This window comes from Lactuca virosa, chromosome 8 (assembly GCF_052849685.1).
Source record: "Lactuca virosa cultivar CGN04683 chromosome 8, Lactuca_virosa_CGN04683_v6, whole genome shotgun sequence".
NCBI lineage: Eukaryota > Viridiplantae > Streptophyta > Magnoliopsida > Asterales > Asteraceae > Lactuca > Lactuca virosa.
The window spans coordinates 161,576,865-161,598,831 of NC_136433.1; the positions used below are offsets into that span (position 1 = coordinate 161,576,865).

The window sequence follows — 21,967 nt, forward strand, 5'->3', positions numbered from 1 at the left end:
CCTGGATTGCGGATGAGAGATCCCCATGAACCTGAGAAGGTTCCCCCTGGATTGTTGAGAGAGTGATAACCCTTGGATCAGTTTCCGTGTCAATATTCTCTATATCTTCATCATCTGAGTCTGAGGAGACATTTGATGGAAGAGTAATTCTGCGGATAGGGACCGGAGCTGCTTCCTCAGATACTGGAACCTCGATGGTGTCACTTGATCCGGAGTGGAGCTTTCCCCCTCAACCGACAAGGTGGAAGTATTGAGTGACACATCATCGGATAGAGTAGGACCAGAAACTTTGGCATGCTGCTGTTGAGCTTCCTGAGACACAAGAACTTTGTGAGAGTTGAGCAGTCTCTACGGGGTCGAAAAGATCATCCTAGTTTATTTCAACTAGGTTTAGGGGACCCAAGGAGGCTGGGATATCACTTTCCAGGATTGCTTTGGTTTCATTTGAAGGAGTAGTGTTGCAGACATAATAGTAATCAAATTTGACGTCGAAGCTTTCAACTATTAGTCTTGTGTGTCTGATGAGAATCCTATAGGCTACCTTGTTTATTGAGTAGCCAAGGAAAATGCCTTCATCTGACTTCGATGCAAATTTGTTTAAATGATCCTTGTTGTTGATCACAAAACATCTACACCCAAAGATGTGAAAGAATCTGACATTTGGCTTGCGGTTGTTAAGGCCCTCATACGGAGTTTTGTTGAGACGCTTGCAGATAATGCTTCGGTTTTTAATAAAGCATGCGGTGGCCACTGCTTCGGCCCAGAAATAGAGAGGAAGATTAGCGAAGTTAAGCATAGATCTAGCTGCTTCTACCAGAGTGCGGTTTCTTCTCTTTACTACGCCATTCAACTGCGGTGTATAAGGAGCTGAGAATGTGATTGATGCCTTTTGAAACCAAGAAATTGTTCAGGAGATGATTAGTAAACTCGGCTCCATTATCAGTTCGGATGCGGCGCACTGGTAGTTTGATCTGAAGTTCAATTTCTTTGCTAAAATTGATCAGCATCTGCGGAGTTTCAGCTTTGAGTCTTAGGAAGAAGACCCAAGTGAAACGAGTGAAGTCATCAACTATAACTAGTATGTATTTTTTGTGGTGGAGACTGGCTACGGTAGATGGACCACAGAGATCAATATGTAAGAGTTCCAGTGGTTCAGAAATTGAAGAATCAATCACAATAGGATGGCTTGCTTTTGATTTTTTGCCACATTCACAGGCTGAGCAGAGGGTATCGTTGTTGAATTTGAGAATGGGAAGACCTCGGACGAGTTCTCCGGTGACAAGGTTGTTGATATATCTGAAGTTAAGATGGGCTAGCTTTCGGTACCATAGCCAGCTGACTTCGGATACTGCTTTGGACAAAAAGCACAGCTGCGGTTTTCCAATGATCAGAGAAATGTCCAAAGGATACATGGTCCCTTCGGACTTGGATTTGATCAAACGGGTGCTTCTATCGCTTGCCATTATGTAGTAGTATTCGTGATCAAATTCAACCCTGTGGCCTGCTTTACACAGTTGGCCTACACTGATGAGATTGTGTTTAAGACTTTCTACGTAAGCTACCTTCTGAATAGAAAAGTTCCCTATAGTAAGCACACCGTAACCTCAGATTATTCCATTTGCATTATTGCCGAACGTGACATTTCCACCACTGCATATAGGCCTAAAATCCCGAAGGTATTCTACCCTTCTGGTCATGTGCAAGGAGTAGGCACTATCTATTAACCACTCCTCTTCTTGATCCTCCTTGCACATTGCCTGAAAATTACACGGTTAGTCTGGGCACCCAAACAAGTTTGGAGCCCGAGGTGACTGGTGGGTTTTCAAAAGATGTGTGAACCGAGGCTGCAGGGACAGGTTTTATGTCAATCTTGATACCTAAACCTGGGTGTTTGTGAAAATTTGAAGTGTTGTGAGATTTAGAAAAGTTACGAGGTTTTTGAAAAGTGCGAGATTTGACTTGAGATGATCCCTTTTGACAATGACATTTACATGAACAATTTTTGTCATGTACCCTGACATTCTGCTTGGTCAGCGATCTGAAGGGTGTGGGAATAGTTTTTTGACCAGTACGAGAAGAGTGAGATCTGACAGCAGTGCTCTTGGAATTCGAAAAAGTACGATTTGAGCATGTGTGAGAACGTGTAGATTTCCTAGGATGTGATTTCTTAAAAGTCTGAGATGACTTTAAATGTGTTGGAGTTGGTTAAATCCCCTTCCATATTTGATCATCTGAGGAAAAGATCTGAAAACCATTGCTTTGAAAGGACTTTACTTTCTTTTGGATTGTGTCAGAGGAGTTTGAAAAGGTTTTAGGAACTGTACATCCCTTTTTGTTGGTTTTCTTGACTGTAGAGTTTTTAGAAAAGTAATTTGAGAAAACAAGTTTTTCTAGACCTTGGGTTTTGAAACTTTGATTTGTCTTTTGTTTTTTGAAAAAATTTCCCGCTTTTTACCATGAGATTGAAGTTCCTTTTTGAAGGCCATTTTTGCCTGAGTTTTTGGAGAACTGCAATCATTGAGATTCAACTACGGTTTCTTAGATCCAATAGATTGCTTTTGAACACGAGGACTTGATTCATCTGAACTAGAAGGTTCAGGATTCTGGGAACATTGACCATACTCGAATTTTTCTATGGGCAACTCATGATGAATTGGTTGAATGGTCACTGAACTCTTAACTGTGGGCTGCGGTAAGGAAGATTGGACTACCGCAGCATAAGTCTAAGTTGTTTTCTTTGTGGGACATTTGATCATAGGAAATTGGTCTGACTGTGGTTCAGAATTGCAGTGAGTAGTACTGTAGTCTGAAGGCAGTGATGGGAAGTTCATGTGAACTTTGGGTTCCATAATAATTTCTTCATCAGCAACTGATGAAGTCTGAGAGTTGGGATAAATTGTGCCAGAGATAGGAGTTTGATCATTTGAGTGACCCGAAATTTCAGGAAGAATTTCCTCAATAACACAATTATTACTCAGATTATGAAGTCAACCAAAATGAGTTTTGATGTCCTCGAGAAAGGTTTTGTCATTAACTGGGAAATGGAACTCTCGGTTAGGAGGGACATGAAGTCGGTCTTTGTTAAACCGGGGTGAGGAATCCTTTGCGGTAGGATACCCATTGGACCAACCCCAATTATAGGTGTTATCTACGGTTCCATTGTTCACAAGGTTTTCAATAGCTTCACTTTCATTGAACAGTTTTTCTATTAAAAGACTTAAACGTATAATTTCAGTTTGAGCAAAATCTCTTTGATCTAATGCTATGCCTAATTGAGTTTCACATAACATTCTTGCATCCTTCTCTAATTCTATGTCCTTTTCTAGCATGGAAACTTTGAGTCTTTTGTCTTCTAGACGTCCTCTAACATGGAACATTTCCTGGGATGCAATGTTCTTCTCATCTAAGGCTTTGTTATAGTCTGAAAGGACGGCAACACATGTGTCATTAAGGTTGTCAAGAAATGGTTGAAAATCATGCATTCTATAATTAAGAGTTTGGATCATAAGTTTTACCTGCTCAACGATGCTCAGAGTTCCATCCTTTGCCATGTAGCAGTAATTCTTTTTCAGCTTGGTTGAACCATTCTCATCCGCAGTGGCCATCATGCAGATTTTGCCTTTATCCTTGATGTTGTTGATATCTTCATCCTCATCTCCGGATGACCACACTTGATGGTCTCTCTTCACTTGGGCTACGCATGCCCTTGCTTTCTCTTTTTCTTCCATTTCTTGAGCCATTCGGAGGTATAATGCTCTGTCTTTCACTATATTGGCTTTGCAATCTTTTGCAAAGTGGTTCTCCTTGTTGCACTTGTGACAAATTACAACATCAGCTTTGTCTTCTGTTGAGGTACCGAAGTCGCTTGTCTTGATAGGCTGCGGTGCCTCTTTGGATTGGGTGTTTTGAGGTTGTGGTGATGGGTGAGGGTTTTTGGGATATCGAGAGTGATTATTCTAAGAATTGAAGTTTCGGTTGAAGGGAGGTTTAGTAAACTGCTGATTTTTGCGGAAAGATGAGGGTGGTAGCCTGTTGAATTGTTGGCTAACTAGAGCAATGGCGTTTTGGAATTCCTCTTCATCATCATATTCTGAGTCGTCTTCGTATGAATGCGGAGAGTTGTCATACGAGGGAGAGTAAGATTGAGTGTGTGGTGCTTGTGCTACGAGAGCGAGTGGTCCTCCAAGTCAGCACAGTCTTTGAGTACGGTTGATTCTTGTGCTTGTAGTTCACCATAAAGCTTGTAGAGAGATAAATAATGAATTTTTATATCTCCTTGGACGATCAGCTTAGATGTGGTCCAATGACTACCCAAACCATTGAGAAACTGAAGATTGGTCTCATGGTTGCTTCAGATGGTGCCAACATTAGATAGCTTTGTGACAATTAGATTGAACCTCTTGAAGGAGTCTTCCATACTTTCACCAACATGAGCTTTGAAGTTGTTGAATTCGTTGAGTGTAGTTGTAAGCTTCTTACATTGAGCCTGTTCTGAGCCTTCATACAAGTTCTTGAGTACATCCCATATTTCTTTGGCCGATTTGCAATTTATGATGATGTCGAAGTTGTCAGGTGCAACTCCACAAGATATTTCATAAAATGCAACAGCATCATTTTCCATCTTATCAAGATCATCTTTGGTGCGACGATTCATGGCTGGTTGACTTCCTCCCAGTCTAGCTTGAGTGCCATCTTTCTGAACTGGAGTAAGTGTTGGGTTTTGAGCATTCTAACACTCTTAAGATGTACATGCAACCCTAGAAACCTTGGATCTATGTTTTACTATGATACATGCAAAATTGATTTTCCAAGGTTCTTAACCTATCTAGCATACAAGGGGAACTTTTAAACATAAAAGATAGTAAGAAATACATACCTTTAGTTGCTTGGATTCCTTGAGAACCTTGTGAGCCTAGCACCTCAAGTGTGATGCCTCAAATGTCTCACACAAACCCAAATACACTTGGAATAACCTTGAGAGAAATAGAACACTTCTAAAATCGGATATGCCCTCTTGTTCTCAGACTAGTGCCGATTTTGGTTGCTAACATATTCCTTTTATTGTGTGTCATAAGTAGGGTTACATCATGTAAACCCTAACTTGACAGGACTCTTCATTTCCATGATCCATGGGCTCAAAAACACCATGGAGCATCCTATGGGTTTTAGCCCAACTTGATAATCCATGGAGCATTAGCCCACTATACAAGTATGGGTGATTTACACAATGAGCCCATATATTTAATTAGTCTTCTTTTGATCACTTAATTAATTCCAAATTAATTCTTGATCAATACTAATTAAATAATATTATTAATATATTAGAACTTATAATATATTAATAAACCTTAAGTGTTATTTCTCTCATTTTGGTGTATCCAAATGCATGATGCCATGCAACCCAAATGGACCATGCCAACCGGGTCAAGTACATCACAAAAATAGTTATGAACTTAGACACCTAATCCAACTGTCTCCCAGTTGGATAAGTCTAATAACTATATCTGCAAGAATAACTTCAGGAACCGATCAGCAATCGTGGCTCTTTCAAGGTCTCACAGAACTGAGATGATGATGATACTCCATTTAAGATAAGTGATCATATAATCCTCTGTTCTAGATATCAGCCGGACAAATACATGGAAAAATGTCTTACTTATTGTCCAGCAGTTTGTTTCCCGATTTCCGATTTGTTTGACATAGAACTTATTTGAACACATCAACTTAGTTATGACCAGGCCCGATATATGGGTCAACACAAAATCATCGAGGGGCCCAAATATCGCTTCTAATCCAAGAAGGAACAGATAAACTTCGACTAATATGCTTGTTCTACTACTTGTTGAATCATACACAAAGGCAAGTTTTATAACATCGAGTTACCAATGCGTTTACATACAATCAATGTATAACCAACTCATAGGAAACAAGTCATATCTCTAGGTTTGAAGATTTATATGATATTACCGTCTCACGATCACTCGAGATAAATTCCATGAAGTGATACCAGTGAGTGTGGGTTGAATCCAATACTCAGAACTTATGAGCACTCATGAATGTTGTAGCAATCCTTGCTATGTCCCATACCTTGGACATCTACGATCCAACTTCATGACAGTCTTGATTCATATCTACTTCCAACATATGACCGACTGTGGATGGTTTGAATAACTTAGTTATTCAGGAAGAGCGACGTAGTTATTCTGGAAGTCAAAACATGCAAAGTGAAACACAAAAATAATCGAATCCAATATGGTCTCAAAACTTATCAATATAAATAAAACATCTTTTATTTATCACCATATTGATTACCCATCATTCCTTGCATACTGTTTCAAACTATCAACTTTATACTTGAATTTAAAAACAATAGTTGTCCCATGCTCCAAGCATGTACACTATGTTTTTCTAAACACTAGTCATGCCATACACCAAGTATGCACACTATGTTTTTCCAAACATTAGTTATGCCATACACCAAGTATGCACACTAAGTTTGTCTATGATCTTTACTCTGTGAAATAGATCGATTGAACATAATTCCAATGATACTCATTTCACAATCCCAAATCTTTACCGCAAATGCAAGAATTCCAAATTCCTGCCATTTACCTAAATCTGTTAGATTCTAAACTTATATGCATTGGTCCTCTTGTAATGATTATGCACAAAGTCACAAAGACTTGTCAAACAGACATTACATAGTATTCCACTGGAGATCAACTCCATGGAAACGAAGTCTCATATTCAAAGTTCATTGCCTTTGAACATTCTTCTTGCATTAAGTTTCCTAATCTTACATAGATTTAATGAATAACTTCCACCTATGGGAATATTTCCATATTCCCCTTTTAACTATTACTCCTGAACAAGAGTTACCTCTTTCCAGAATATGTCAATATGGTCCTTCCAAATTAACACTATACTTGCAACTGTCCCTGAGCAACCAATCTTTGGTAAAACTTAGATTGTCCTCGACAATTGCTTAATCAAATTAGTTATACCTAGTTCTAGTACTTTTTCCCTCTTAATGCTCTGGGCATTTGGAAAAATTTAGAACAGGTGAATATTATAGCACATGCAATCGATCCTATATCTGAAGCATATGGGACACGATTCATAAAGACATGATACTAGACCGGTCTTTTTCTATAATATTTCTATTTCTATTTGCCAAGTTCTTATAATTCAGATTATGAAAAGGGATGCCGTAATCATAATCGAATTTTAGAACGCAAATAATGGACCCATATATAGAATTTCTTTATGTTGAGCCATTCCAACATAAAATTCATATATATATATATATATATATATATATATATATATATATATATATCCTTGACTAAAGATGATTAAAGCCTCAATCTAAGCTTTTAGAATTCAAATGAAGTATAGTTTCCTCTACCTTAATTATAGCAAAACAACCTTTTCCTAATTGAAACCTTTTGTTTTCTATAATTAACATTGCTAACTTGCAACACTTATTATAATTATCATCCTCCCACTTGCATGATGATTATTAGCATAACACTTATGCTCCCACTAGCTTTGACATGTACTTAGGAATCAGCTAGACTTCTAGAAGTCAATACTTTATTGACCTTCTTACCAAAGTTCATATTTCTGACACAAGATGCTTTGATAAAACTTTACTAAAATCATACACCTTTCCTTAGATAGCACACACGTGTGTCTAAACAATTTCAAAACTATGAAAAGGAATGCCGTAATCATAGTCTCAATTATTTAGACCTTTTCTATTTCTCACAAGTCCATGTTAGTGTGCCGGTTAACCACACACGCTCCACTAACGACTTTGAGAAGGCAAATATCACAATTTCTATCTACTTAAAATGTACTTAGTGAAAGCATTTCCTCTCCATCATTTTCATGAATTAGAGAGAAACCTTATGACACTTAGATTTTATGGTGTATATGTTCCTATCCATCTGAATTTGTCAAAACCATAATCACAAGACAAGGTTAGTGACAAATCCAAACTCATATGGATTGAACTTGTGTAGTCTTAATTTCTTGCCACCTGGCAGCACAAGGGCCTGCCATTGCTTCCAAGTTGTTATGCAACTAATTGAGAACTCTCAGAACTCATATGCAAAGCCAACTTTAACTGGAATGGGCACAAAAATAGGAATATGTCAACACGATAGGTTATAAACCACAAGTCGTGTGCTAGTGATAAACTATAGGTTTTTCTTTTTTATTAGATCTAGAAGCCTTTTCAAGATCTTTAAGACTCCCACTATCCTATTGACATATAAGACTCACTTGTATAATATTCCAGAGATAGTGTGGATTCTTTATCAAGACAAACACCTCACACAATTGGCCTTAGTTGGTCTTTGTTTTATCCAAAACATCACAACTTACCAACTTCAAACGTATAAGAGTAGGACTCATTTTACTCTTACATTTGACAAGTGTTATAAACCTTTCTTTAAGATATGTCACTCAAGTTACAATCTTGGAGTATGACTCTAAGAATTGTTCTGGAACGAAGTATGACTCATCTTCTTGATTTAACCATTTCAACAATTCATGATTCCTCTTCTTAGCCAAAGGAATGCACTAAGATGTTCTTAGAGGACTAATTGTGATATTATTTATAAACCATTAAGACGGTCACAAAACATGATACTAAAGTACTCTCCCATCTTTTCAGATTTGAGAAACTTTTATCTTTTTGCCTAATTTGATTCTTCTCATTCGTCCTTCCATACATCGAAAATTTTCCAATGTTTCAGAATTATACTTAAACTTGTAAGTATAACCATATTTACTAAGCTTTAGTAAATAGTGACGAATAGTCTTATCGATCTTTTGTGGTAGACTTGACCAGTGCACAAGAATGTGTACTCGATCCCTTAGTCCTTCAATTGACTCACATATACATGTGAACAAGGAACTAGTTTTAATTTTCCAAAGATGAAAATTTTCATTCATCATACAATACAACTTGCATGATTCCAAGTTTCTTTCCAACTGAAAACTTGGGTGATGAGAATCTTTCCTTATTTGGTAAATTTAGATATTACCACAAATGAAAGAATCAAATTCATATTTCCATTATTGCTATCAATGGAATCATATAAACAACAATTTTTCACAAATTCCATTGTAAGGATACTTAAAATAAAATCAAACATTTTCTTTTATTTTAAAACTTGCGGAAAAACTTATCCTTACAATGCAATGCATATGAAAACTATGTTGTTATCTATTCCTAAGCAATCTATCAAACTCTTAAGCAGCAGCTCAAACATTCTGATCACTGAACCATGCGATCGAAATGTATCTTCACGATCAGAATTAGCTTACTCTTCTTTAAGCTTCCTCTCTTTTCTTTGATTCTTAAAACCTCAACATGTGACCCAGTCACATCATCTAATAAGAATATCCAAATAGGAACTTAATAGAGTTAGATAGTGGACTTACTTGAAGCGGAGTCAAACTTTGACTTGACATTCTCTCAGATCTTTCAGGTAGTTCTGCCAGCTTCGCAACCAATGCCCCTTCCTTTGGCAACAGAAACATATGGACCCATTAGGAATGGCACAGATGACTATCTCAGACTTAGCCTTTCTCTTTACCATTTCGTCAACCAAGTTGACTATGGCCGATCCCTTTCCATTGGGAAGAGAAAGATTTTCTGGATATCCAATGTTACCGATTGTCAATGTCCATTGAAGTCTGGGAAGTTGATATTCTTAATTAAATTTTCTCTACCAGTTCTCCAAATCATTGCTGATTCAGCAGCACCAAGCAAATAGATATGATCATTAAGGTTCATGTCATAGTCTTTTACATAGTAGTCCATAAAGAACTCACTATGTGACTTAGGAAGTGATTAGTCAACATCCAACTTCCTCAAGACTCTGACACCCAACTCTCCCGGCTTGTCAATATGTGACTTCATCTCCAAGATGTGAACACACATAGACCTAGCTTGCCAATAGGGCTTGAGTGACTTTGAACTATTCAAGAACTTGTGGGTTAAGGAGAATAATTGGAGGAGGTGGAGGGAGTGAAGAATGATTTCTGGGACATCAACTTCATTAGGAAAGCTTGTTCCAAGAGTTTTGGGAAGATCAAAAATGTATGAACCAGACATCTTTTGGGATATATTCAAGATAGCTGATTTAAAGTCCTTAATATAACACCCAATATGAAATATTAAGGCTAGGACCCAACACAATATTTTATAACTTAGAAGAGGAATGCCGTAATCCAAGCTTTAAAATATTTGAACGTAGGTGAATGACGATTCACCAATTTCCACCATGAAAAACGAAATTAAATTATTAGGTTTTAATTGGTCTTGAAACTCCTAGATCCTTTGAGATTCATTGAACTTTCCAATGGCATGTTTCAATCTCGAGTGTGCCCTTCAGGTTTTGTGACTGGGATGCCGAGGATCACAAAACAAGGTGTGAAGTAACCATGCAAATTACTTGGTACCCTTAATATTTACCCCTCAATCGATGTGCTGGTTAACCACACGCGCTCCATTGATATTATGATAAACATTAAGTTGCCATTTGCCTACCTTGTTAAGTCCAGGTAGTGTGCCGGTTAACCACACGCACTCCACTAACCGACTTAAGCAAAGTGCAAAGTGTAATTTCATGGGTTAGCACCTTATTCACATTTTCCTAAGTAACTAAGATTGGGAATTTTATAAAACATTTAGTTACTTTATATTCCATCATACTTTTAATGAGGATTTAAAGTCCTTGTCCTACCCGTTCAGCTAACGACCCTCCACCAGTCAAGGAAGTGGTGGGTGAGAGTGGACACCCATTAAGCTGCCATTTTATAGGCAATAACCTTATACCCCCTTATAGACCGACTTCGTGAATGAGGCCTACTAACGGTAAAACTGACTTACTCTTATACATATATATATTATTAACTTATAATACTATAAAGTATAAGGGTTGAATTTTAACTTTTAAAATTCTAGGGGTTGGAACTAAAGTTTTTAAAGTGACTTTACATGTTCCAAAACTTTGGGGCAAGTTTTGTAACTTTCAAAACTTTTCATCTTTCATAAATGAGAGACTTTTCATTTTATGTAACCTATGTGTTTAATAATGGACTTTAAAAGAATGACTTTTGGTAATTTATAACTTGAGGGCAAATTATGGATTCCATTAAAACACATCAAGATCAAGAATTAAACTACCAAGCAAGTTACAAATAATTCCTATGATCTTCTAAACTCATAAGTTCATGAATGTTCATATCAACAATTTCAAGAATCATAAATAAACCATATAAAACTTGAAAATTTGATAATAGCCATTGAAAATGGATTAGTATAACCATTACTCCATCTAAAACAAGTTTTATAATACCAAAAAAGTTTAGGGTAATGTTTCTAGTCCATTTCCAGCAGCAAAACTCGAAAATCTGCATTCAGGGGCTCCTACTCGTCGAGTGCATGAACCTACTCGACGAGTAGGATGAATTTAGTCATGGACTCGTCGAGTCCCACCATGGACTCGGCGAGTTCGTGGTGCAGAGTGCAGAAAAACTGTGTTTTTTCACAATTTTGCATCAAGTATCAAACAAACAAGCCTAGTCTCTGATACCACTATTGGGTTTTGAGCATTCTAACACTCCTAAGGTGTACATGCAACCCTAGAAACCTTGGATCTTTGTTTTACTATGATACATGCAAAATTGATTTTCCAAGGTTCTTAACCTATCTAGCATACAAGGGGAACTTTTAAACATAAAAGATAGTAAGAAATGCATACCTTTAGTTGCTTGGATTCCTTGAGAACCTTGTGAGCCTAGCACCTCAAGTGTGATGCCTCAAATGTCTCACACAACACCAAATACACTTGGAATAACCTTGAGAGAAATAGAACACTTCTAAAATTGGCTATGCCCTCTTGTTCTCACACTAGTGCCGATTTTGGTTGCTAACATATTCCTTTTATAGTGTGTCATAAGTAGGGTTACATCATGTAAACCCTAACTTGACATGGCTCTTCATTTCCATGATCTATGGGCTCAAAGACACCATGGAGCATCCATGGAGCATCCTATGGGTATTAGCCAAAATTGATAGTTTATGGAGCATTAGCCCACTATACATGTATGGGTGATTTACACAATCAACCCATATATTTAATTAGTCTTCTTTTAATCAATTAATTCCAAATTAATTCTTGATCAATACTAATTAAATAATATTATTAATATATTAGAATTTTTAATATATTAATAAACCTTAAGTGTTATTTCTCTCATTTTGGTCTATCCAAATGCATGATGCCATGCAACCCAAATGGACCATGCCAACCGGGTCAAGTACATCCCAAAAATAGTTATGAACTTAGACACCTAATCCAATAGTAAGAACAGGGACATGAGGTTGTTCTTCTATAGATCTCCATACATCTCTGCCAAGCCTTCGAAGATACCTCTCCATTCTTTGAGAGCAGTTATGATATTCGTTTGCCACCAGTATTGGAGCTCTATTCGAACCTCCAACACTGTTGGAAACATTTAGAGATAATGCTTATGCCATATTTCCTTGTTTTTTTGAAAATATTTGTTTTTTTTGTTTTTTTAAGAAATGAGCTCCAGTGGTATAGAAAGCCTTTTAAAATCAGAGTTCTTGTTTAAAAGGCAACCACTTTGGCCCTGATACCAATTGTTGAGAGAAAAACTTGAGTAACACACTTGAACAAATGTCAGAACAAGTAATAATGCGGAATGAAGTTTAACTCAGTGGATCATAAAGCTCAATAATAATAATAAGTTAGAGTTAGTTAGTTAGATAGTTAGGTGCGGAAATATAAGGAAATATAAATGACAACAAGTATTATATCAAGAAGACACTATAAGCTGATTCTTAACAAGGATTGCAGAAATTCCAAGTTAGTAAATGAGATCAAGCTTAGTGATTAAGTCAAGCTGTATGATGCCATGCAACCCAAATGGACCATGCCAACCGGGTCAAGTACATCCCAAAAATAGTTATGAACTTAGACACCTAATCCAACAGTAAGAACAGGGACATGAGGTCCTTCTTCTACAGATCTCCATACATCTCTGCCAAGCCTTCGAAGATACCTCTCCATTCTTTGATACCAGTGATGATATTCGTTTGCCACCAGTATTGGAGCTCTATTCGAACCTCCAACACTGTTGGAAACATTTAGAGATAATGCTTATGCCATATTTCCTTGTTTTTTTGAAAATATTTGTTTTTTTTGTTTTTTTAAGAAATGAGCTCCAGTGGTATAGAAAGCCTTTTAAAATCAGAGTTCTTGTTTAAAAGGCAACCACTTTGGCCCTGATACCAATTGTTGAGAGAAAAACTTGAGTAACACACTTGAACAAATGTTAGAACAAGTAATAATGCGGAATGAAGTTTAACTCAGTGGATCATAAAGCTCAATAATAATAATAAGTTAGAGTTAGTTAGTTAGATAGTTAGGTGCGAAAATATAAGGAAATATAAATGACAACAAGTATTATATCAAGAAGGCACTATAAGCTGATTCTTAAAAAGGATTGCAGAAATTCCAAGTTAGTAAATGAGATCAAGCTTAGTGATTAAGTCAAGCTGACTTGCTCCGAAGAGATAACAATCTTAATATTAGAATCTAAAGGTCTTTTGAGATGACAGAGTGAGAGAGAATGTGATATTTCAAGATAGAGGTAGAATGATCAATTGATGTTTCTTTAAGAATGAGAGAACTCTATTTACAGAGTCTCAAGGATTACAAAGTTGAATATGTCTAATGGTTGCCATGCAAGGCACACTGGACAAAGAAGTGTAAAGACATAAAATAGATAAAACTAAAACTAAGGTTGATGACTTCAACTGCGGATGTAGTTCTTGATTGCGGTGTGGAGCTTGACTGCAGATCTAGTTGATAGCTTCGGATCTCTGCAAGTTGAAGAGGGTCACTTTTATGTTTCAATACTTCCAAGTCGTCGACTATACCCTAAAAGATACACGGCTGAAAATCTCTCTACACGACGAGTTGGAGCCTCCCAACTCGTCGAGTTCCATTCCAAACTCTTGAAAATTAATATATTTATTTCATTTGTGAACCAAGCGTTATAGATCTCAAGCGTGCCTGGAGTAGTTCAACTTGTACCAGAAGTATCCCCCACAAGGCACATGATCTCAAGATTTGTTCCAGCAATAGCTGATACCGAAGTCCCAAAGCATTTCCAAACCCCCAGCATGAAGCCTTATGACGGGACTACAAATCATGAGGAACACATGGCATAATATAGGGAAAGGATGGAGATCATTCCCATCCCCACTCACTTGAAAGAAGATTGCATGTTCAAGGGTTTTGGTTCAACCCTCACAGGATCAACTTGAAATGGCTTCTTAGCATTCCTCATTACTCTATTACTTCATTCTCTCACTTAGTTAATTTATTTAACAATCAGTTTTCTTGTAGTAGAATATTCAAAAAGATCACTAGTGATCTTTATAGATTGGTTCAGGATCCAAGGAATCCCTTCAGAATTTTATGACCAGGTTTGGAAGGGAAGCTCTGAGTATCCCCAACATTGACATGAGGACTGCAGTTGAAGGCTTTAAAATGGGCTTAAAGAAGGACTCTCCTTTCTACGAAGACCTCGTAATGACGCCATGCAAAATGATGGACGAAGTTAATAGCAGAGCACTAAGGTTCATAAGGCTTGAACAAGACAAGGAGATCCAAAAGAGGAGCAACCCACCAAGATCATTCGATCACCCCAATAGGAATGCTGAATCCTCAGCCCAAAGATCCTATAATTAAAAACCATATTCCAAACCTGAACATCATAGGGTTAATTCCTTCGAAGATGAAGGAGAGGAAGAAGACTTTCCTAAAATTACTGACTATTGTTTTTTTGTGGATATTTCAGGTGTATTATATGCTATGCAGGATCTTGGAGACAAAGCAAGATGGCAGAGAAAAGGAGAAAATCCACCACTTGGAAAGGCAAATCCAAATGGTGTGCGTACCATGAAGACTTTGGTCATATCACAGAGGATTGCATAGCTCTTAGGAAGGATATCAACTACCACTTAGGCAAACAATACCTCAAAGAAATACTTGGAAGAATAAAGGAGAGATCCAAAGAGAAAGATCAGGATCCTCAGAAGATCCTCGACAAACCAGGATCCCCTCCTGCCGATTACAAGGTAATCAATGTGATCTTCGGAGGATCTGACATTTGTGGTACTTCTTATTCTATAGCAAAGAGGCACGCCAAGGTGTCAAAAATAGAAAAATAAAAAGAATGGCTGTAGAAGAATACGTCAATCACAAATGAGAAAGAGATCACCTTCGACGAAGCAGATAGACAATACATACAGGATCCTTACCATGACAGATTGGTGATCACTCTTTACATCGCCAACCATTTCGTCAGAAGGATCTTTGTCGATGGACGATCCTCAGTCAACATTATACTCCTGGATGCATAAAAAAGAATGAACATCCCAGAGTCCAAAATAGTTAGAAGATCCTCAGTGTTGATTGGATTCAGCGGCGAAACCAAACACATAGTCGAAGTGATAAAGCTACTTATCTACATAGAGGGGGTAAACTATATGCAACGTTTTTATGTAATTGATACGTTATCCTCTTATAATGTTATACTAGGTAGACCATGGATCCACCAAATGAAGGTTGTCCCATTGACGTATCATCAATGTGTGAAGATGCCCACCCCATGGGAGATAGTAAAGATCACAGGAGATCAACAAGAATCCAAAGAATGCTACAAGAATTCGATGAAATCTTCAACAACACCACGACAAGCATAATAATTAAAGTTGGGGGAACGAGATGTGCTAGAAACTAGAGAGCAAGATGTTAAGGAAGTAACCCTGAACCTTGAGGATCCTGAAGCCAAAATTCTCATAGGATCCTCAATGCATGAACAAGTCGAACAAGATCTAATAAAGTTCCTCAAAGATAGAAGCAAGACATTTTCATGGAAGCATGAAGACATGAGATGTATAGACAAAAATATAATAAACCATAAACTTAACATTGATCCATCTTTCAGACCAATACACCAAAAGAGAAGGAAGTTCACACCAGAGAGAAACCAAGTTATACAAGAAGAAGTAGAAAAAATTCTTAAAACATGAATGATCAAGGTGGTGAAATTCTCAAGGTGGCTAGCTAATGTGGTCATGGTACAAAAGAAGAATGGTAAATGGAGAATATGTGTAGATTACACGGATATTAACAAGGCTTGTCCCAAGGATCCTTTCCTTGTAGCACACATAGACTCCATGATAGACGTGACAACAGGTAATGAATTGTTAACATTCATGGATGCATCAGTGGGATTCCAACAGATCCAGATGGAACCATCCGACCAAGTGGTCACGACACTCATAACTCCAACTTGTATCTATTATTATATTGCCATGCCATTTGGTATTAAAAATCCAGGCACAACATACCAAAGGCTAGTAAAGAAGATGTTCAAATAGAAACTAGGGGACACCATGGAAATCAACATCGATGACATGGTGGTTAAGTCTAAGAAAGCTGAAGATATCCTCAAGGATCTTGAAGAAGCCTTCAATATAATAGACGAATATAACATGAAGCTAAATCCCTGACAAAAAGAGGAATTGAAGCAAGACCAGAAAAAATCAAGGCCATCCTCGATCTAAGATCACCATCCTAGGCAAAAGATATTCAAAGACTAACTGGAAGAGTGGCAGCCCTAAACAGATTCAACTCAAGATAACTAAAAAGATGAAAGCCTTTCTACGAGATCTTGAAGAAAAACGAAAGGTTTCAATGGATGAAAGAACACGAAGATGCTTTCCAGGAACTTAAAAAATATTTAAGTTCAACACCCCTATTGGTAAAACCATTAGATGGGGAACCAATTCTTCTATACCTTTCAGTATCCTCAAATGCGGTGAGTGTAATCTTACCTAAGGATCTTAACGGGGACAAACATCCCTTCTACTATGTAAGTAAAAGTCTCTTGGATCCTGAGACTAGGTACTCCCACCTTGAAAAACTTATTCTTGCATTAGTAAGTGCTTCTACTAACTTAAGACACTATTTTGAAACACATCCTATAAATGTAACAACTAATTATCCAAAAAAGAATGTTTTGAGAAAACCAGAAATGTCAGGAAGGATGGCAAAGTGGTCCATGAAATTAAACACATATGACATAAAGTATGAGTCAAGGTCCACTATAAAGTCTCAAGCATTGGCAAACTTTGTGGATGACTTTCGTGATGATCTACAAGCTGAAGTAGAAATAGAAGTCAAACAACTTCTAGAAGAAGAAAACATGGGAATATGGACACTCTTCACAGATGGAGCATCAAACCAAAGCTTAAATGGCCTAGGGATCATACTAAAATCACCACAGGGGGACATCCTACCCCAAGCAATCAGTTGTGAATTCAATGCAACCAACAATGAGGCAGAATACGTGACAATAATCATTGGATTGCAGTTAGCCAAGGATCCTCAAATCAAGGATCTTCAGGTATTCGTCGATTCTTTATTATTGACTAACCATTTTAATGGATCCTACACAGTAAATGGAGAAAGAGTAGCACTATATCTCCAGATACTCAAAAATTTAGCCTTTGAATTCAAAGCATTTAGCCTAAACCAGGTTCCTAGAGAAGACAATGCTGAAGCAGATGCTTTAGCCAATCTAGGATCTTCTCTTAGGATCGCGCCAAAAGCCAGGATCTTGATAATCCACGTGTTGATCCTAGCGATCGAGGATCCTGCCAAAATACTGAAGGATCACGAAGACCACGAGGAAAACACTAACATCACTACAATCAAAGATCCCGATCCTCAACTTCCTTATCAGGATCCTAACATCAAGGATCCTTCCCCAACCTCAAGATCTTGGATCCAAACTATTATGCAATACCTCCAGAATGACACGATCCGAAAATAGGAAAAAAGCGACAGAGCATTCAGAACAAGGGTCTTAAGGTTTGTTATAATCCTAGGTAAATTATATAAAAAATCAATGGCAGGTCCATACCTTAGATGATTAGAAAATCATGAAGCTGTAGAAGTTATAAAAGATATACATGAAGGAGACTACTGCAATCACACTGGGGGTAGATCCTTATGCTCCAAAGTTTTGAGGAGAGGATACTACTGGCCAACCATGAAGAAAGATTCCTTCCTTTATACTAAAAAATGTGATTCTCGTCAAAGACATAACAACATCCTACATAAACCAGAAAAACTTCTACATCCTATAATCTCCCCTTGGCTATTCATGAAGTGGGGGATGGATATAGTAGACAAATTGTTGGTAGCTCCTGGAGGAAAAGTCTTCATGCTAGTGATGACTAACTACTTCTCGAAGTGGATAGAAGACGAAGCTTTTGTTCAGGTAAGAAACAAAGAGGTAGTCTCATTTATTAAACACAATATCTTGACCAAATTTGGGATCCCTGGAGAAATCATATGTGAAAACAGATCCTGGTTCATAAGCAAGAGGACAAGAGACTTTTACACGAGTTTGGGAATCAAAATGATAATGTCCACTCCTGTTCACCCTCAAGCCAACGGTCAAGCAGAATGTAGCAACAAAATCATAATCAATAACTTAAAGAAAAGGCTAGATGAAAAGAAAGGAAAATGGGCAGAAGAACTTCCTTTCATACTATGGGCAGATAAGACCACTTTCAAAGTAGCCACAAGCCAAACCCCATACTCCTTGGTGTTCATAGCAGAAGCAATGATCCCCACTGAAGTGGTGATCCCAACAACAAGATACCTACTTCAAAGTCAAGGAAACAACGAGAGGATCCTGGCACAGGACCTTGACACTATTGATGAACTCAAGGATCTTGCCAAGATCCGCATCGTTGCTCATCAACAGGGAATCACCAAGGCATACAACAAAAATATAAAAGTCAGAAGATTCCAGATAGGAGACTTAGTATTAAGGAAAACATTCCAAAACACCAAGGACCATATCTCATAGATGCCGAAGCAGGAAAGGGGGCATATTGGTTAGCTACCCTCGATGGAGATGTCTTGCCAAGATCTTGTAATGCTATACATCATAAAGCTTATTTTATGCAAGTAAGATTACTCGTTTTCCAACACACTCAAAGTACACATACTCTTCACCTTTTAGCCTTTGTTTTTATTTTCTCTCTTCAAATATCATTATCGACTTAAGCATCGGAGGGGCATTAGCTAGACTAACGCCTACCCCTAGCTAATGTTTTTTGTGTGTAGGGACTCAAGGATCCTGACGCACAAGGATAATAAGACATAAGGACCTTGACAAATGAAGATCCAAGGATCCTGACATACAAGGATCTTGATGTTTGAAGACCCTGGCACTTAAGAGTCACATAGCTACACCGTTCTATAATTTTTAACACAACTACGAATAGAGACTGATCATCTCTCCTACGAATAAGGGTACTTAATCCCCTCTAAAGTTCAAAGAGTTAATTACCTCTTTCATACGAGTTATGGTTTATACACCTCGCTTGGATGCACATTATCTAACTATGGGATGTGAATAAGGGGATCATTTCACGCTGTAATGACTTGGCAGCCCTCTTATTTCTGAATATAAGTTAAGATCCTAAAGTTAAAATTTAAGGTTTAAAACATTTTCATGTTATCTCAAGTTGGGATCTTCCCCAAAAAATACACAAGGTTTATAACATTTTCATGTTATCTCAAGTTGGGATCTTCCCCAGAAAACACATGAGGTTCATAGCATTTTCATGTTATCTCAAGTTGGGATCTTCACCATAAAATAACTAAGGTTTATAACATTTTTTATGTTATCATATGACTTGGGATCCTCCCCGGTAATTTGCCAATATTGGGATTTTCCCCTAAGGTTTTTCAAAAATTTTAATACTAAACGTATTGCTTGAAGATCGGATACTCCCCAGAAAATATGAAAGACTTGTAGCACTATCATATTGCAAAACAAAAGTTCCCTCATTTATTTTCTAAGTTGGAGTCATTTCCAATTGATTCCTAAGGTGGGATCCTCCTTAAAGTCTACTAAGTTGAAGATAATCGAGGATCCTCACTGATAAACTCCTAAAGCAAGGATCCAATTATATGGGAACTTCAAAGACCATACGAAGTTTAAACTTCTCCTATGTCTAAAGCCACAAAACCTAAGGATAATTATGTTCTATTTATCCTTATTTTTAAAGTTGTCTTTCTTATGCGATGATTGAATATTTATCATCCTAAATGGATCTCAACAATTTTGAGATCCTAAATAGGCTACGAACTATTTTCAGGTTATTCAGATCCTGAACTCTTTAGGATCATGGTTGTAGGGATCCTTGGAAATTCTATTGCTATAACCACACAATTCAATCAAGCATGCAAAGAAGTATAAAACAACCATATCATTAAAGGGGCTTCCCACCAACCCCACAAAAGAAGAAAATAGTAGTATTTTCTTATACCCCTTAAAACCAAAAAATATTTAATCAAATTCTTCGCAGGCTTAGACCGTAGACTGGTCATCATTGCCTGAGGTCTTCTCTTCCTCACTCGCCTTCGGCTTCTACCCTTCAGGATCCTGACTGGTGTTCACATGTTCACCAACTAGTTGGGCAAGAGCGGCACACCACCCTGCCATGTTCCAGGATCTTGCATTGGCCACATCTTCAACTAGTTTGATCTTGGCTTCCTAGATGGCCACAACAACAGTGATCTTTGCCTCGACAATCACCTCCTCCATCTCCAGAACACTCTCCTCTTTCTTCTCGGCCTTTTCCTTGCTTAAAAGTTCCACCCTTTTCGGGAGGTCCTCATTGGTTTCTTTCCACATTTTCTCTTGCTCTTTTATGGCTTGTTCGTCTCTTTTAACCCAAATCCTCAACTCAGCAGAGATGTGATCGGAAATATGAAACAAGAAAGACATAAGAAATAGAAAAGTTTAAAAATGAAAAGGAAGAAGGATATTTGTTCGTACATCCCGAAAGAAGGAAACCAACTTCTAGGGTGCATCTTCCGCCCCAAGATTCTCCAAACTCAACTCAATGGAGCCTATATCCTTTCTCTTATTTGATCCCAGAGTTTTCATGGTCAAATCTACGGAGGCTCTCATGATGGGAATGGAGGGTAAGGCCTTATTTTTCTTCAGTACCAGTTGACCGCTGGATATTTCTGTATCTAAGTCAGCAAGGGTGAAGTGGGCACCAGAACGGGTACTCTTGGATCCTAAGCAGAACAACAAAAGGAATAAGAAATCATGATCCTCTATACGATAAAGAAAAAGAAGAACTTAGGATCCTTAACCTTCAACATGGAGGCAATGGTAGATGAACTTTCTTGATGATCGAATTGGCTGAGTTTGAATGACCTCTCTGATTCTCACAAGGTGAAAAAGAATTTTATTCTTTCTTCTGTGTCTCCACCGCGAGGAACTAGCTTATCAAACTTGAAAGCTACAAATATCAAACAACATAAGAGATGTGAATGTCGGGATCCTCAGTATAAAAATATGAAATCCTACCCTTTTTAACCCAGGATTGAGGTAAGAGATTCCTATCAGGAATGGAGTCGCGTTTCATGAAAAAGGATTTTCCTTTCCAAGTATCATCATTAAGCTTGGACTTCAAAAATGGGGAAATCTATCGATTTTGACCTTCGACAGGAAACGGGAGTTCCCAAAAGTCGTAAGATCATAAATGTAGGCTAGCTCATTTATGCCAAGGGAAAAATCCCTAGAGCAATTCAAATGATCAATCCTATAGAGGATCCTCCAAATCGTTGGCATGACTTGAATATATGAGATTTTTGTGATCTCAAAAAATTAACAAATGATTCCAGAGAAAGGGTAGGAGAGCCCCAGGGTGAAAGGATACTAGGGAAGACAAACCCAAGTAGAAGAAACAAAATCAGGCTGGATCCTAGCATTGAAAGCCATAAAAACGGTGCCAGCAGCA

At 37.7% G+C, this 21,967-nt stretch overlaps 1 protein-coding gene across 1 annotated transcript; it reads left to right on the plus strand.

Annotated features, from left to right (window-relative positions):
* The first annotated feature begins 17,160 nt into the window (after nucleotides 1–17,160).
* Nucleotides 17,161–17,961, plus strand: LOC145131014 (uncharacterized). Its single transcript, XM_079065753.1, has one exon. The coding sequence runs from the start codon at nucleotides 17,161–17,163 to the stop codon at nucleotides 17,959–17,961; it is 801 nt and encodes a 266-aa protein (XP_078921879.1).
* The last annotated feature ends 4,006 nt before the right edge of the window (nucleotides 17,962–21,967 follow it).